This window comes from Solanum dulcamara, chromosome 4, assembly GCF_947179165.1.
Source record: "Solanum dulcamara chromosome 4, daSolDulc1.2, whole genome shotgun sequence".
NCBI lineage: Eukaryota > Viridiplantae > Streptophyta > Magnoliopsida > Solanales > Solanaceae > Solanum > Solanum dulcamara.
Genome location: NC_077240.1, coordinates 20003559 through 20021577, shown reverse-complemented (window position 1 = coordinate 20021577; position 18019 = coordinate 20003559). Strand labels below are relative to the sequence as shown.

The 18019-nt window shown below is 35.5% G+C and overlaps 1 protein-coding gene across 2 annotated transcripts; it reads left to right on the top strand.

The window, feature by feature from the left end:
• Positions 1-7901: 7901 nt before the first annotated feature.
• LOC129886840 (uncharacterized) lies at positions 7902-17045 on the top strand. 2 transcript variants are annotated; one of them, XM_055961708.1, is made up of 10 exons: positions 7902-8261; positions 9058-9445; positions 10125-10325; positions 10476-10718; positions 11219-11285; positions 11388-11582; positions 12522-12613; positions 14600-14782; positions 14863-14999; positions 16542-17045. In XM_055961708.1, the coding sequence occupies exons 1-10, from the start codon at positions 8134-8136 to the stop codon at positions 16762-16764; spliced, it is 1857 nt and encodes a 618-aa protein (XP_055817683.1). In that variant the 5' UTR covers positions 7902-8133; the 3' UTR covers positions 16765-17045. The 2 variants fall into 2 exon arrangements, with proteins under 2 accessions (XP_055817683.1, XP_055817684.1); XM_055961709.1 differs by having other exon boundaries at positions 8174-8261; positions 9028-9445.
• Positions 17046-18019: the final 974 nt, after the last annotated feature.

Sequence of the window (18019 nt, the reverse complement as noted above, 5' to 3'; positions counted from 1 at the left end):
AATTAATTAAATCTTGATTTTCATTTCTAAATATACGTTTGTTACACCTTCCGAGAGTTTTAGTTGACCAATGAATATTAAAAGAAACCTAACTTGCAGCTTACAAAAGTTGTATGATATTTATTTTTAAAAAAATTGTAGATGTTGCTTTCCTTTAACAAAAGAAAAATAATAATATCTACTGCAGTGCCAAAAGGAAAATAGAAAAGCAAATTGAATTCCCCAAAAAAACAAAATTTACTACGTACTTGGTATTTAAATAAAATTATATTAATTAATTGTAATAAAATAGTAATAAATTAACAAGATAGCAAAAATTAAAATTAAAATAATTAATATATATTAGTTATTTACTTATTTATCATAATTACGTGATAACATTCTTAGCATGAATATATATTACTCATTAAATTGATGCCGATGATAAAGTGGTGGTGGGCAACCAAATAAAGAATGAATAAAAAGTACTACTAAAAAAATAAGAAAATATTCCAATATAGTTTTCAACGAATACAATGATGGAAATAAAGATTCTTGAAGACAATGAGAATATCAAGAGAAACAGTTTGCACTTGTAGCTATGTAGGGTTTATTTCTAGCTAAGTCCCTTCTTTCTCTTTTTCCTTTTCCGCTTGATCCAAACAATTGAAATTGAAATAAATTTGACAACGGATTGTGAAATTTTGGTAATCTTTTTCATCTAAAAAAATGGGGAGTTCATTTTCTAATCATCCACCGTGTGTCTATTCCTAAGTATATGCTTATCATACAAGGACAGATTAGAGATCTTTGGTATAATGTATAAATGTATAATGTAACTCAACAGATAAAATACATTACACGATTTAGTAATTAGTGACTTACTTATTCATTGACTTTGCCATTGCACGTTAGTATTCATATGTATCAATTGTTAATAAAGGGAGATTGTCTCCAAGGGACGGTCAAACGATCAATGAAGTGATTGAGAATTCTGAGGTCTCAAGTTCTCAAAACTCAAGTCACATTTTAGTGCATGTACATAATCATATTATTGCATTAGGGTTTTGTTCTAACACAAAGACATATTTATGTTGTTCCAAGTAAATATTATATGACATGAGAAATCTGATATTTTCTATCTTGTCTTCATTTGAAATTAGAATTAATTGAAAAATCTATTACTTTAAATTTAATTTTATGAGATAATAATTATTATTAAGTGATCATTTGAGAAATCTACACAAAATTTTACTTATCCTTCTTTCTAGGTTGACTCTAAAAAAAAGGACAATAATCATATAAATAAGAAGGGACCCAAATAAGAATTCTTAATTAGGTTCATGACATGACAGTCATGCAACTAGTATCCACGTAAATATATTTTGGATAATGATTTGTTGGTACACCTAATCCTCCATCTAGAAAGTTTTCTAATATTGATTAATTGATCGTTAAAGTAATTAAAATCATACTTTCTAGACCATTTTTCCACATTTTCGTGCATTATTCACCCAAAGAATAATTGACATCATAATTTGCTTCTTTTATTATGTAAGTTGTGGTTAAGGTTTTAAAATTACTTTAACTAAAGTACTAAACCAACATAAGTATAATATGAGTGAGTATAAGATCAAATGTATTAACTTTAATAACCCATTTTTGATGGGCAAAGCAGCAGCAACGTGCAAGACACATTTGAGACAATAAGTTTGAACTTATTTGCTTTATTTAGTCAAAAAGGAAAAGACTCCCCCAACCCAACCCACCCCACTAAGCATTTACTAGAAATATGGACTTAGAGCATGTTTGGATTAACTTATAAGTTGTTTATAAGCCGTTTTTGACTTTTTTGAGTATTTGGTTGATCAACTAAAAGTCATTATGTGTTTAAAATAAGCTCCAAAAAATAATTGAATTTGTTTGATTTAACTTATTTAAAATAGCTTATAAGCTGAAAACAGCTTATAAGCCAAAAAAGTAAGTTGGGTTACCCCACCTTTTTCTTTAGCTTATAATAAACAGTTTTCAGCTTATAAACAACTTAGCAGAAGTTTATCCAAACAGGCTCTTATTCTAAGGAAACCTTGCAAAATAAAGTATATATACATATATCTATCCAATTTATTGATGTGCGAACTCTCATATTGACAGATGAAAAGGAAAAAAATATGTATAAAGAGTTGTACAAATATTTTTAATGGTATGAAACATTTTTTTTAAAATGCGAATAATATCTATTTTTAAGGAGAGGCGGACCAAAGCTGCAAAGACGATGGGGGCACCACTGGGTGCAGGCACACATTAATCGAAGTGGTGTCACACGACACCACTTCTTGAATTTTTTTTATTACACTCACTTAGAATTGATGTACTAGCAATATATACAACAACAACCCAGTGAAATCCCACAAGGTGGGGTCTGAGGAGGGTAGAGTGTACGTAGACCTTACTCCTACCAAGGTAGGATGGCTGTTTCCGAGAGACCCTCGGCTCAATAAAAGCATAAAAAGAGGTCAGATAAGGCTAAGAAATTCAAAGCGATGTGGGAAAATAAATAACGAAAGCGCCACAGATAAAATAGAGTAATCAAAGTACAAAAAGTAATAGATAATAACAGAAATTAGAGCATAAGAAATTATAATGCGCTAATGCGCCTACAAATAGGGATGAATAATGAGACTATGTACTAGCCTTCTACCCTAATGTGGGTCATCCACATCCTCCTATTTAAGGTCATGTCCTCGGTAAACTGTAATTGCACCATGTCCTGTCTAATCACCTCTCCCCAATACTTCTTCGGCTTACTCCTACCTCTTTTGAAACCATCAATGGCCAACCTCTCACACCTCCGCACTAGGGCATCTGTGTCTCTCCTCTTCACATGCCCAAACCATCTCAGTCACATTTTCCGCATCTTGTCTTCCACCGAGGTCACTCCCATCTTATCCCGAATAGCCTCATTTCTAATCATGTCACTCCTGGTGTACCCACACATCCATCTCAACATTCTCATCTCGACAATTTTCATCTTTTAAATGTGAGAGATCTTAACTGGCCAACACTCCATCCCATACAACATAGTTGGTCTAACCACCATTTTATAGAACTTGCCCTTAAATTGTGGTGGCACCTTCTTGTCACATAACACTCCGGAAGAGAGCCTCCATTTCATCCACCCTGCCCAATACTATGTGTGACATCATCTTTAATCTCCCCGCTGTCTTGCATGATAGACCCAAGATACTTGAAACTACTTCTCTTTTGGATGTCCTAGGCACCAAGCCTAACTTCCACGTCAACCTCCTGAGGTGTCTTATTGAACTTGCACTCTAAGTACTCTGTCTTGGTCCTACTCAGGTTAAACCCTTTAGACTCCAAGGTATGTCTCCAAACCTCCAGCTTAGCGTTAACTCCATTACGAATCTCATCGATCAGGACTATGTTATCCGCAAAAAGCATTCACCATAGCACCTCACCTTGAATTTGTCGCGTCAATCCATTCATCACCAAGGTAAATAAAAATGGACTAAGAGTTAATCCTTGGTGCAACCCCATCACAACTAGAAAGTGCTCTGAGTCCCCTCCCACTGTTCTTACCCTGGTTTTGGCTCCCTTATACATGTCCTTAATCACCCTAATGTATGTCACAGGTACACCTTTAGCCTCTAAACATCTCCATAGTATCTCTTTTGGAAATTTATCGAAAGCCTTTTCTAGGTCGATGAATACCATATGCAAGTTCCTCTTCCTCTCCCTATACTGCTCCACCAGTCTCCTCATAAGATGGATGGCTTCTTTAGTTGAGCGTCTCGGCATAAATCCGAATTGGTTCTCTGAGATAGACACGCCTCTCCTCACCATATCCACTACTCTTTCCCACACTTTCATAGTATGGCTTAGTAGCTTGATACCTCTATAGTTGTTGCAACTCTGGATATCCCCTTTGTTTTTGTATAGAGAGATCATTATGCTCGACCTCCATTCTTCGGGCATCGTTGCCGTTTTAAAGATGACATTAAATAACCTAGTCAGCCACTCCAAACCTACCGAGCTCGTGCTCTTCCAAAATTCCCCAAGAATCTCATCAGGTTCGGTTGTTCTTCTCCAGCGCATCCTATGAATAACACTCTTAACCTTCTCGACCTTAATACTCCTGCAATATCCAAAATCATGACGCCTCCCTATATATTCCAAATCTCCCAACACAAAGTCTCTATTCCCTTTGTCATTCAAGAGTTTATGAAAGTATGACTACCATCTCTGCTTAATGAGAGTCTCATCTACCAATATTTTTCCATGCTCGTCCTTAATGCACTTCACTTGATCCACATCGCGTGCCCTTCTCTTTCGCGCCCTGGATAGCTTGAACAATTTCCTATCCCTACCTTTCTTTTCTAGTTCAGCATAAAGGCGTTCAAAAGTTGTCATTTTTGCCGTCGATACAACCGACTTCGCCTCCTTCCTCGCTATCTTATAAAGTTCTTTATTCGTCCACTTCTTAATCTCATTTGTGCTTTCTATCAGCTTTGCGTACACCATTTTCTTTACTTCCACCTTTCTTTGCACTTCTCCATTCCACCACCAGTCCTCTCGATGCCGACTACGACTATCTGTCGAGACTCCAATACTTCCCTTGCTACAACCCTAATACAACTAGCCGTCCTATCCCACATATTAGTCATATCCCCACTATTATCTCAGGCCCCTATGTCCTTCAGTTTCTCTCCTATCTCTAGGGCACTAGCCGCTGTCAAACTCCCCCATCTAATCCTAGGTTGATCATCTCTGATCCTCTTCTTCCTCATCATCTTGATCCTTAAATTCATCACCAAAAGATTATGTTGGGTTGTAAGGTTGTCTATCGGAATGACCTTACAGTCCTTGCACAGACCTTTATCATCCTTCCTAAAGAGTAAAAAATCTATTTGAGTCTTAGCCACCGAACTACGGAAGGTTACCAAGTGGTCCTCCTTCTTTGGGAAACTCGAATTGGCTATCACCAACCCAAAAGCTCTTGCGAAATCAAAAAGTGAAACTCCTCCTCCATTTTTGTCCTCGAAGCCAAAGCCTCTATGCAAATCATTATACCCTCCCGAAATAGACCCGATATGTCCATTGAAATCTCCTCTCACGAAAAGCTTCTCACTAGGCGGTATGCTTCTTACTAACTCGTCCAAATCCTCTCAAAAGCGCCTCTCCTCCTCCTTACATAAGCCCGCTTGCGGCGCATAAACACTAATAATATTCAAAGTGATCTTTTCAATGACCACCTTAATCGACATCATCCTATCAGTGATTCTCCTAACCTCCACCACCTAATCCCTTAAATCATTGTCTACTAAAATGCCTACCCCATTCCTATACTTCGATTTACCAGAGAACCAAAGTATATACCTGTCTACCTCCTTACCTACCCATTTGGTCTCTTGGATACAAACTATATTTATCTTCCTCTTCTTAAGAATCTTAACTAGCTCTATGGACTTTCCCGTTAACGTCCCAATGTTCTAAGAATCTACTCTCAGTCTAGATGCTCTATTAACCCACTTACCCCTCCATACCCTCGTCCCCGTCCCCCGACCCTGAACGAGAACATGACCTTAGTCTACATTACTATCCAAAGCCACGAAAGCGCATATGAACTAGTGAATTATTCAATGGTCTAAAGTCTAAAGTCAGAAAAATGTAATGACAAGTGTATGAACAAAAAATATATGGACACCGGAGGTACCAACTTCAGTTGAAATGAACCTGGTTCACGTCGAAAAACACGGTTCACGCACGAAAAACACTGTTCATGCCGAAAAATACTATTCACGCAGAAAACCAAAAACTATCGGCCGCCGTCGAAAATCAATAGATCTAGGCCAGATCTGAACAGATCCAGAGGTATTCGTCGGAAAACAAGCAAAAGGAGAGAAAAAAGAAAAAGAAGGAAAATAAAGAGAGGAAACGCAATATGTGTATATTACAATACAAAAAAGGAAGGTGTAGAGTAATGAGCTGAAAGTTAATGATGATTAAGAAGAAAGGCTTTTCTCTTCTCAAAATAATGGAGCGTCGACCGATCTTCGTGGTTATTGCTCCAAGATTCACAAATGGCGTTTCGCCGGATCCCGATCGTCACTGGTGGCAGAAGGCAGCGGCACGGCAAAATTGTTTGTTAGAACTGGGAAATTATATTTATTAGCAATATATATGAATTAAATAACATTATTGTCTTGATAATTAAATAAAATATCAAAATTTTATTCATAAACAATTTTTTTATCTTAAAATTATTTATTTTTATCCCTCATATCAAACGTGAAATGATATATGAAAGGCCCCCTTTGATGTTGTGCTAAATCAAGCTAGGCATATATAGAGTCGGGGCACCTTATTTAATTTGGTCCCAACATTTATTGCTGGTGATGTGAGATCAATGTGTACAAGTATATGTGTACCAATAAAAGTTAGGATGTGGAATAATGCATAAAAATACATTCTCTTTTCAATTTTTTAGATAATCAAAATTGTTTTGGTTCTCAAAGAAAGAACAAATGGATTCGTGATATCACCTAAAACGAAGAAAAAGTTAATTTCATAAAGAATTTCATTTGATTTTCACAAAAAGAACCAAACAAATAAAGAGAGAAAAATTCATCTATATAAGGCTCATGAAGTCATCAATTCTTAAAGTTTAATTTGTTTGCCTTGTAATAAAGGAGCGTCAAGACATAACACAACAATGTAATAAGTTTGATCATTAACTTTGATTCATTTTACTTTCCTTAATTTGTTTATTACAATATTTGTTGAGGTTCATTTTGATTTGAACATCAAAATCGACTTTAACTTGCTATTAGATTGTGTCTAAATTAATTAGTTCAATTTGAAGATGTTGTTTGACACAAAAATAAATTTTAGTGAGCTCATAATTATTTTCTACAACAACACCAATATGATTACATAAAATTTAAATTATTTACAATTTGTTTTACTTAAGGGTGTTCACGGTTTGGTTAAAAATCGATCTAAATCGAAAAATTAAATAAAATTGATTTTATTTGGGTTTAATTTGATTTGGTTTTAGATTTTTAAAAATTGGTAGTATTTGATTTGGTTTTGTTTTGTTAAAAAAGATCGAAGAAATCAAAGTGAAGCGATAAATTATATACATATATTTTATTATTATAAATACATAATATATTATTTTTATAAACAATTTTAAATATCTTATATATGTTTTCATCAAAATTTATTTATAAAAGCAAAAAACACTCAAGACGTGGACATTTATCTTATTGATTTCATGTATGTGAGTGTCGATGGCCATTTTTGGCGGAACTAGAAATGTCACTTTCTCTTCCTTTTAGGCCAAAATGGTTAATTTTAAAACTTTATTCACAATAAATTCAGTGATCGAAAGTACTGTAACGTTAGTTGTTCTAACGAGTTTTTGTTTTGAATGAATTGTTGCCTTTTCCCCCTCTTTTGAACGAAACATTTTTTTTTATGTATGGTTAATAACTGAACCATACCAAATCGAATCAAACCCGATAAACAACCAAATTGATAAATACATTTTTTTTATTTTCCACCCGGTGTCAGGAGCCCGTGGAGCCCCCGATTAAATTCAGATTGCACACTGGAGGATCCATTCGGGAATGAATCTCCCACATAATTTTTTTCGTACACAGGGCTCGAACTCGAGATCTCTAATTAATGATGAAGCAGTCTCATTACTGCACCATAACTCATGTTGATAATGCATATTATTTTTAGTTTTATTTGGCTATGACAATTTAAAAATCAATTAAACTAATTTAATTTTAATTTTGATAAATAATCAATTCAAATTGACTCTTACTTAACAATTTCAGATAATTTTTAAACAGTTTGGAGAAGTATTTTGTAAATCCATGAGAATGAGAGAATGAAAAATAGAATTGTCCCAAAATGGTATTTAGAACATAACTCAAAATCTGCCCTAAGAAATCGACCTTGTTATCTGCGGCCCGAACTTTCCCAAATCCCACTCCCAACTGATACTAAAAAGCAGAAAAAAAATACACAGAATCAATGGCAGCAAATTTTGGATCCTTTCCATTTTCCTCATTGATTCAATTGACTATCTAAAGAGGGAAGTATTAGCAAAAATTGGAAGAAATGTCTCAGCAGAACAGCAACAACAGTAGCAATAACATACCAGTCAGCGAAGTTTATTGGACCCTTGTTGCCAAAGCTGACAAGAAGTTCTCAAAAATTCGAGATTTACCCTACTACCAACGTAACAGGTCTAACACTTGACCCCACTATTGTTTTCTTTCAATTTTCTCAAAATTTCCCATGACTTTGAATGATCTTCAAGAACCCATATGGGCGTTTTTGTTTATTGCTGATGATAATGATAGCTGCATACTGTGACATGCTTAAATGAATTGTATAATTTTGGGGATTTTAATGGGAAGGGGAAGAAGATGAAATAATCCCTTTAAGTAACCAACTTTGAATATGAGTAAATATAATGATACTAAATGAACAACTTAGGAGTAATTTCTATTAGTTTAGTGTATTAGCATCAAGATGATTAGGGCCCTATTTGGAATAACTTGAGAATGATTTTTCTTTGGAAAACATTTTACTTGATAATTTTTCGATTGTAGATGTTTGGTTGGACATAAATACGTGGCACAGAATAGTGATGGTGTTTAGTGATCATTAGACTTTGTAAAGAGGAAATAAATGGTTAATTGTTGATTAGGAACGAGAGCATATGGAGTACTAGTGCAATGGAATTTCACTTAAGAGTATAAGGAGTTTTCCACTATTTGATGTAACATATTGTTTTTAAGGAAAATATTTTCAGTACTTCAATGACTCATCTAAAAAAATGATATTTTTTGTGCAACCAAGTACCAGAAAATAATTTATCGTGGAAAACATATTACATTATAGCAATAAGGCCTAGCTGTTGTCTGTAGATGGTTTTTCCTTTTCTATCCTCTAGAATTTTAGTGTTTCTACTTTGATTCGTATACAGAATGTTTTGTCTTTTGACAGTCTTTAATTTGGGTGGTTCTGTAATATAAGGTATGATACATACTTCTACAAGGTTTTCAAGGTATACACACAATTATGGAAGTTTCAACAAGAGAATCGACAGAAGTTAGTGGAAGCTGGTCTCAAGAGATGGGAGATTGGGGATATTGCATCTAGGATTGGTCAGCTTTATTTTGGCCAGTACATGAGGACAAGTGAGGCTAGCTATTTGTCTGAGTCGTATATCTTTTATGAGGCAGTGTTGACTAGGGAGTATTTTAAAGATGGGATGTTTCAGGATGTTAATCTTTCCAGCAAGCAACTTCGGTTTCTTGCTCGGTTTCTGACAGTTTGTTTGGTTTTGAATCGGCGTGATATGGTTTTTCAATTGGTAAATCAGCTGAAAATGTTGCTTGATGAATGCAAGAGGGTGTTCCAGGTCAGTGACCATGATTCTTAATTGTTTTGTACACATGCTTGTCCTATAGGTGCATACGTACTGTTCCACTACATGTAATATTTTGGTTTGCCATAATTATATGAAAAATGTAGGACTGGAGGAAGGAACCATAAGTAGCATGTCAGAGTCAAATGTTCAATTTATCTTTATAATTTGGACTTCTGCTCACACATGTATATACATTTTTTTTTTCTATTTTCTTTTTTACTTTGTGCCTTCAAGAAAAATATGTGGCATGTTCAGGGTTTAAAACTTAGGATCTGTTTTCCTGCCATGGGAAGTGGCTGCTGTTATGGGATTAGATGAAACCATCAGCTTTTATCATGTGATGTAATTTTTATTTTTGAAAAGGAGTATTCGGGCTTCTTTGAAGTGATAAGAGTATTCAAATTCCAATATTCTATTGAACCATTAAGTTGGTGAACAGCCTTCTATTCAGGTAAAGTTTGTTACCAAACACGGAAGTGACAATTTCCCAAATGTCCATTTCCATTGATGGTATTATCGTTTGGTGGGCTGAATGACATGAATGCCCTTTGTATGCTATGACCTGTTTCCACATACATAGCTTGGTCCCTTGCTCACTAGATGTTGTGATGGGAGAAATAACAAATATTTTATGCATAGATGAATGACTTTTAGATGGACTTCTTTCCAGGAAACTGATTTTAAAGAATGGAAGCTGGTGGTTCAGGAAATAGTTAAGTTTCTAAAAGCTGACCCAGCTTTTATGAATATCAGGCCATTGAGATATAGTGTTGTATTGGACCTTCATCCAGATTGCCTGCCACAAGTTGTTGAAGCAAAGAGAAAGCTAAGATTACGAGATGCGCTGCTCTGTAGCTACCATCCCAATGAGGTGCGCCTTTCTCCCCTTTGCATGCCTACCTTTTGTTCTAATTGGAAGTGTCTGGTTCATTGTGCAGTTTACTAGTGAACTTAATGTTCACATCCATATTGATCCACTGCATTAATATTCACTCATCTTCTCTTTCTATGCGGTGATCAGGTTAAGTATTCAGAACTGACTCTTGATACTTTCCGAATACTACAATGTCTGGAATGGGAACCTAGTGGGTCATTTTATCAGACAGGCGGGGTTCCTCCAAGTGGGTCTGGAACTGGTATTGGCCAGAATGGAGCTCCAGGGCCCAGTCGTGTTAATTATTCACAAGATATATCTGATCCTACTCTACCTCCTAATCCTCGCAAGTCCATCCTATATCGTCCGTCTGTTACAAATTATTTAGCGGTGAGTAGTTGCATTTTCCAACTATTTGCAAAAAAAATATTTTTGTTGAAAAAGCAAATTGTAGTTCTGGTGCTCTCATCCGACATTTCAATATCTTATAAGTATAATCTAATTAACTTGGTAAATGTGAAAGCTCGAAACTTCTTTTAGCACAAATGTGAGATGGGAAAGGTAACTACTTATTTTTGAGGAAAATTAGTTTGGTTTTCCTGGTAGCATATGCTCTATTAATATTACTCAGAGCTTTATTGCAATTAATTTTGTTTGTGCTAGGTGGAAGTTTTTGAATATCCTTTTAATATCTTCTATAATGATACTGCAAAAGTTGGCATCCTTCTAGCAAGAGCTGGTGATTGAACATTGTATAAACAGCACTATTGCCAATGGCCTCCCTGGATATGGAGAAGGATTTTTAGCTCCTGGATTTTTCTCTGCATTCCTCATGCATGTACTCTCTATACTATTCTCCATTGAAAGTTAACTTTCCCAATTATTGGCAGGTTTTGGCCACAAACTGTGAGGAGCTACCTCATGATGGAGTTCTTTTACTATATTTGTCTGCTGCAGGTAGTAGACTGTGTAAAGCTCTTATATGTTGACATTGTTCTTCCTTCAAAACTCTAATTTACAGCTTAAACTGATCCTGATAATAATTTAAATTTGTGACAGGAAGCTCTCAGAACTCTTTTTCTTCTGCATCCCATGGTGCAGGGAGGAGCTTTTTGTCTCGTGTTGGCGACTCAGAAGCCACCTCTACATCTTCACTTAACTTTGAATTTGAAAATGCAAATCCCACTTCTGCCAAGGGGAATTGCTTAAGTGACCAGAGTAGTTGCTTATACGTTGGTTCTCGTTCCAATGGAGGTATTGAACACTTTCTCCATTATGTCGATTCAAAAATGAACAGTTTTGAGGCACAAAACATACTGTATTCATCCTCTTGTTGCAGAAGTATCAGCAGGTGGAATAGCACATAGGTCTTGTTACGTTGTGCATAGGCCTCTCTAAAATCAATTCTTGTTTTCATATGGACAACATGTTTCTCTGCAGAAGTTCATTGTTTTTTTCTCATTAACAAAAACTAGATAGAAGACCTGGGAGAAACTCATGAGATCCTTTAAGAACATAGAAAAATTTAAGACAAAATCCTGATTTTATGAATGTAAAATCAACTCAAGGAATATCAACTTGATTTGTCAATGAAGTCAATGTCAGGAGGTGTTTATCTGCTCATACTTTTTATCATCTTAAATATTGGTGTCATTTGTGATGAAGGGTAGTCTATTGGCAAAGAGCTTCTACCTTCAACCATAATATTGGGGATTGAGTCACCAAGGGAGCAAAGTGGGTGAAATTTGGGCTCTTGAGTAGGGAATTTCTTCCTCAGACCCCACTTGTGTATTACACTGTTTTTTTTGTTGTTGCTGAGTAGGGAATTTATGGGGTGGATCTGTACCTTAATAAAAAAATCAGCGTTCTTTATTGATATCTATACAAGACATGGATAGTGGACGCAGACGTTGTTGGTAGCATCAGTTCTTCTGATCTAAATATGGAAGCAAATTGTTACACTTTATTTCCGTCATCTGGCTGTTATTTTGTGTTTACGCTTAGCATATGCGCTGGTTATCATCTCAGATGTTATTTTGTATTTACACTTAGCATATATGCTGGTTATCATCTCTTCTGAGCATCACACAAGTTTTTTTTTTTTTTTAAACCTTATCCTTTGGAATTGAAACCAAGTGTCATACTTTGTCTGTATATAATTCTGAATCCTGAAATTTTTTATTTTTATTTTAGGTCTCAATGGGATTTATCCATGTGACTTGTTGCCATTCACTAGAAGACCACTTTTTTTGGTCATTGACAGTGATATCAGTAAAGCATTCACGGTATGCATCCTGGACCTTGCTAATATGATGACAATTGGTGTATAGTTTATCTGAGATTATTATTGTGTTGAGCCAATAAATTTTGTGCTCAAGGATGATTAACTAAAAATGGAGAGAGTGGTGGAAATGCTTGGACTGATGATTGTATGTTCTAATATGGAGACCGACATAGGAATATATCTGCATTGCAGAGTTTAGGTTATCTCAAATACTAATAACCTAATAGGGCTTGCTTGGACTTGCATTTATTGGAATTTAAAACTGCTGAAGTTTCAGAGTTAAGCTCCATGTTTAAACCTTACAAACTGTTTTAGGGAATTAAATTGCCTGGTCTCTTCCGGTATGTGCATGTTGCAAGAGAATTCTGAGCGAGCCAAAACTCTCTAATTCAATTCAATAATTTTATCACTATATTTCAACAGCAGCTAAAAGAATTCCTCCATCAAACTTGACACGGATTCTCTCTTAATCTTCCTTTTTACTACTTTGTGTCGCCTGTCAATAGTTTGCTTGTTACAATTGCACTTACTGTATATGTTGGGTTATTTAAGAAGCAAATCTTAAGGTAGCTTGAGGTAGTTAGGTAGTATTCAGGTGTAAAGCTACGCATCCCCTGCATAGAAGAAGGGGCCTCAATTTGGGTTCCCATTTCCAATAGGGAGCCTGTGGGATGTCTGAGACAAGATTGACATTTGTTAATGTGCTACATAAGGTTCACAAGGCTTTATGTGTGGGATGTGTGCTCGGCGTTGTTGCAGCGTCCTTCATATTTAAATGGAGAAAAGGATCCATTATCTCTGAGTCCCGAAGTTGAAACAGTAGATTTCTCGTTAAAGGAAGTGTTACATGGACTGTCAGTATTGGTTTGGCAGGAAGAAGCAAATGATGATAGAAGATTTATAAAACTTTGGTTGCAAAGGAGTCATGATACATGAAATAAATACCATAGCTTTTATTTAGAGAATTGAGCTACTTATGCTCTTAGAAATATGATAAAATCCAGGAATGCAGTCCAGAATGTCCGTGGTGGGAGATCCTGAACTGGCTGGTTCAGAGTACAGTGGGCCATGCTGAGAACAGTAAAGAAGGCAATGTATAACTGGGATTTCAGGAGGAGGAGGAGAATACCCCAGGCATGTGATGTAGTTCCATTAGCAATTATGTGGGTAGTTTGGAGGGAGAGAAATAGGAAAGCGTTTGATGGGTCGAGAATGATTTTGTTTGTGAGGAGTAGCCTCTTGTCTCTAGTTTCTTTTTTGGTGTACCCATGAGGCCCTTGTTTGTAGTTAGATGATTGGATGACTTTTATAGAGAACCATATTGTGGTTTAGGTTTATCTACTTTTTGGTATTCTGTTTGTATAAGGAATTTCCCTTCCATTAATAAAATTATTTACCTTATCAAAAACATTTCTAAGTTTTAGTTTCTTGATTTATGTGGTTATCATCGTGGCCCTCAACATCATGGCCTTCAAATTATGATACCTTGATCATCTTCTTAGTCACACTGTGTACTTAATTTTCCAGCAGTATGTTATTTTATCCTTGATGCATTTTATTCAACCAAAATCTACAGCTGAATGGTGTTCTAGATGCCCTCAGAAGGATCGATGCATGAAAAAGTCTACAAACTTTGATGATATTATAGTATCAGTCTAGGTCTCTGATGATATATTAGATTTTCTCCTAGTGTCGTTTTTAGCTAGGACTATATTTAGGTTGCATTTTCCTTTTCTCCAGCCTGCTTTCTTTTACAAAATTACTTCATCAGCTCATCATTCGTTGTGCTTAGCAGAAGGTACCTCTTTGTTTCTTGATATCCTTGTATCTGCTATTAAATAGATAACTCTGAAGTTAACTCACATGCCTAATAGTTAGATTTTTGATTTTTTTTAATCACTTGTTAAATTATGTAGGTAATGAACCTTTTGCTTTTAATTTATTTCTCTGACATGGATAAAATTATTTGATGCATGAATATGAACAGTTCTTAAGTGGATCAGAGAAGGGAGAATCTGTTGCCATGCTACTCTCTCCTGCAGTTTCACTGCCTATATCTACTGTGGATTCTTCTCGACAGCCGAGTGGAAGCTCATTCACGGGTTTTCTTACAATTCCTTTACAGGCTTTCATTTTGATGCTTGGTTTCACGGGTTCTGACATTGACATGGTGTGTTAGCTTTAACCCCAACTGCATCTTACCTGTTTTTTATGTGCTTGGTTTGCTCACACATGTATTCTTGCTTTCAGGATATGTATGATAAGGCTGACAAACTGCTTTCTTCATCATTAAATGAGTGGGGTTTGTTATTAGCAGCATCAGATAATCTTAATCCTGTTTGGGCACAAACTCTTGGAGATCCATTTTTACGGCGGCTCATTTTAAGGTAGGTTGCTACTGTTCGCTAACATTTTCTTCAGTACTCATCTTGGTCATCTAGTATCAAGTCTTGAAGTATGCCCTTGAGTTGCTGAATGTGGAAGTTGTTGATTTGACATTGACCACCTGACAAAATCTGATAATTCACTGGTATAAATTGCTGAATCACTCGTACATCAAGGTTTTTATTGCAAGATGTTGGTTCGGAGTGTCAGTTAAATTAGTCTCTATTTGTTTTCTTAAGGCTTATGGGCGTGAGGGTGGATGTGGAGGTTAGGCGTGAATTCCTTTTTGAAGAAATTTCTTGAGAATGGTAACAACATTATAAATGTGTTGCACAAAGGCTGTGCTAAAACCATCTGTACAATTTAAAGGGAACATAAAGTTAGCTTTCTTCTACGTCCTACTACAGGAATTCTATAATATCTGAGGCACATAATTTAACTCCTGTCCAAGCCTCTTCCTCTTCAAAAGATCTCTGTAACCATTGTTTCTTTGTCTCACTGATGTAGGAAAATTCAATAAAATGGGACTCAGGTCTCCATTCCTTTGTTTCATTGTAGAGTTTTTGGTAGAATGATAATATTTCCCATTTAATAACTCGAGGCTGTTATCCCTTTAATCTCTAATTTGTCATTTTTGAGGAAATTAAAATGACAAGTCAGCTGAATCCTTTAATGGTTGTTTGGTTTGAGGTATTCGGAAAGATAATCGTGGTAGAATTTCTTGCATTGTCTTATCTCTTATTTGGTTATTATTTTCATATCCTGTATAGGGAATCTTCGTAAAACTTATGCTGGAAACTCAACCTGGTTCTTATAATATGAAGAGTAGATTCCACATACTGGCTTGGTGGTAGTTTGGTGCACCGTACTTTTTTCTCCATTCATATCAGTGTATTAGCAATGCAATGCTTTCTCTATTATTTGCTTTTAGTATTGCAATATTTGGCTGTCATTACTGTTCATTTTCCTTAGATGCTATGTAATGCTTTCTCTATTATTGATATGTCTTCTTTACTGCCGTGTGTTCTTTTTCATACTGCTTTGATATGTGTTACTTGAACCGAGGATCTTTCGGAAACAACCTCTCTACCTCCACGAGGTAGGGGTACGGTCGGTGTATACTTTACCCTCCCCAAACCCATCCAACAGGGTATGTTGTTGTTAGGACTTTCTATATTATTGTACCAGATTCAATATGGGATAATAACCCCTGTATTAGGCTATTAGCTATGTATGAGATAAAATAGCAAAAAAGACCGAAAATACCCTTGTTTGAAATAGTTGTTTTCAAACCCTTCAAGCATGCTGAAGGCATAGTTTAAACAAGATCTTATCAAAAAAATATAAGGGGACTGCACACAAGTAATGGTGCAAGAATATAGAGTAATCTTTCATATTTTAGCAAATTTCTTTCCGATCTAATGAAATTAAGTAGTTCTTTTAATAAGTAATGTGTTCTTACATCTTAAGTTATACCCTGTCTACTTTTCTGTTGCTCTTTTCCTCGCAAAAACTTGGATGGTAAAACACTCTAAATATTGCAGATTCATATTCTGTCGGGCAGTGCTGGTGCTGTATGCTCCAACCTTCAACAAGACAGACTTTCTCCCTGAATGCATCCCTTCCCTTCCAGATGCTTTCCTGCCAACTAGTGACACATGTCAAAGGACCGTATTGCAAGTTGCTGACATCTTTGGTGCAACCAGCAAGTTCAATTTTTCAAAAGAGACGACCCTGCTTTCAGATAACAGAAGCCAGGAGAACTGAAGTTGGCCACTAATTATTATTTATTTGGGTCAATTCTGGTAGCTTTGTAAATTGATTTGAAAATGAGGAGGCTTCTTTTATTTGTACTTTTTCTTTTTTCTTCCATATTTGGCTGTTAATGTGATTGGGGGTTCTGTAGGTTGATATATATATTCTTGTCCAGTTAGTCATATGTGATGCTTGTGAAGTCTGAACAATGGTTCCTCCAACATTTCCAGTTTGATTCAGTTCCCAAATGTTTTTACTGCGAGCAGCTCATGATACAATCTGTATTGGCTAAACTCTATTGTACATCTTTCTGGTTTCTTTTCGCTCTAATGTTTCATATTTTAAGGAGAAAATCATGTAGAGAAGGATTTATATCTTCCTTGGAGTTGGCTTGAGAAGTCAGCTGGGAAGGTGTTTGGTTAGTTACTTGTAGTTTCATGGTGGCTTTCAGTAGTGCTTTGTTTATGAAGGAGAGAATAGAAATTGTGAAAAGCTGTTTTCTTGTTTGGTTAGGGAAGGGAAGAGAACGGAAAAAGTACTAAAATTTCCTTCCTTCGGGAAACTGGAATATCGATATTTTATCTTTTGGGCTCACTATATTTCTTCTTCAAAAGAAAAAGAATGAGTGGGGGTAGCAAAATCAAATTAAATCCATCCAAGCCAATTCAATCCGTTTAACTTTGGGTTGGTTATTGACCCACTCATTCATTAGCTCAACTCATTTTAATCCATAAAACATTGGGTTGATATGTAACTCAAATTGATTCATGAGAAATTTTGTTAAAATATATATATTTTTTTCAATTTGATATGTTATATATAGCTATAATAAAGAAAAAAATATTTTTATTAGGTACTAAAATAGTTTAAAAGAACAAATAAAATAATCAAACTTAGTAAAAATTGGATTGAGTTGGATCTTGACTCGTTATATAACCCATTACCTAATCTACTTTGACTCAATTACTGTCTTAACCCATTATGAGCCGTTCAAACTTGATTCAACTTGAATCATTGCCACCCTAAGGACTAGTATCTTTCCTAAGCAAGTGCACTATAGTTTTTTGTTTTCCCCTTTTCTCTATCACCCCCCAAAAAAGTGGGAACTTCTCAATTAGGTTTGATCTTGATTAGTGTTAAGTCTCCTAAGTTGGCAGGGATGAGTCTTTTCCTTATAAGGATTTGAGTAATTATTTTTTTATAAACTAGCTTTTGTGGTTGAGTTAGATTGAGATATTAAAATCTATCATGATATCAATATTAGGTC

Coding starts and splice junctions, on each gene's coding strand:
- LOC129886840 (XM_055961708.1), top strand. CDS start 8,134: ATGTCTCAGCAGAACAGCAACAACAGTAGCAATAACATACCAGTCAGC. Junction 9,446..10,124: donor AATGCAAGAGGGTGTTCCAG/GTCAGTGACCAT, acceptor ACTTCTTTCCAG/GAAACTGATTTTAAAGAATG. Junction 14,783..14,862: donor CGGGTTCTGACATTGACATG/GTGTGTTAGCTT, acceptor TCTTGCTTTCAG/GATATGTATGATAAGGCTGA.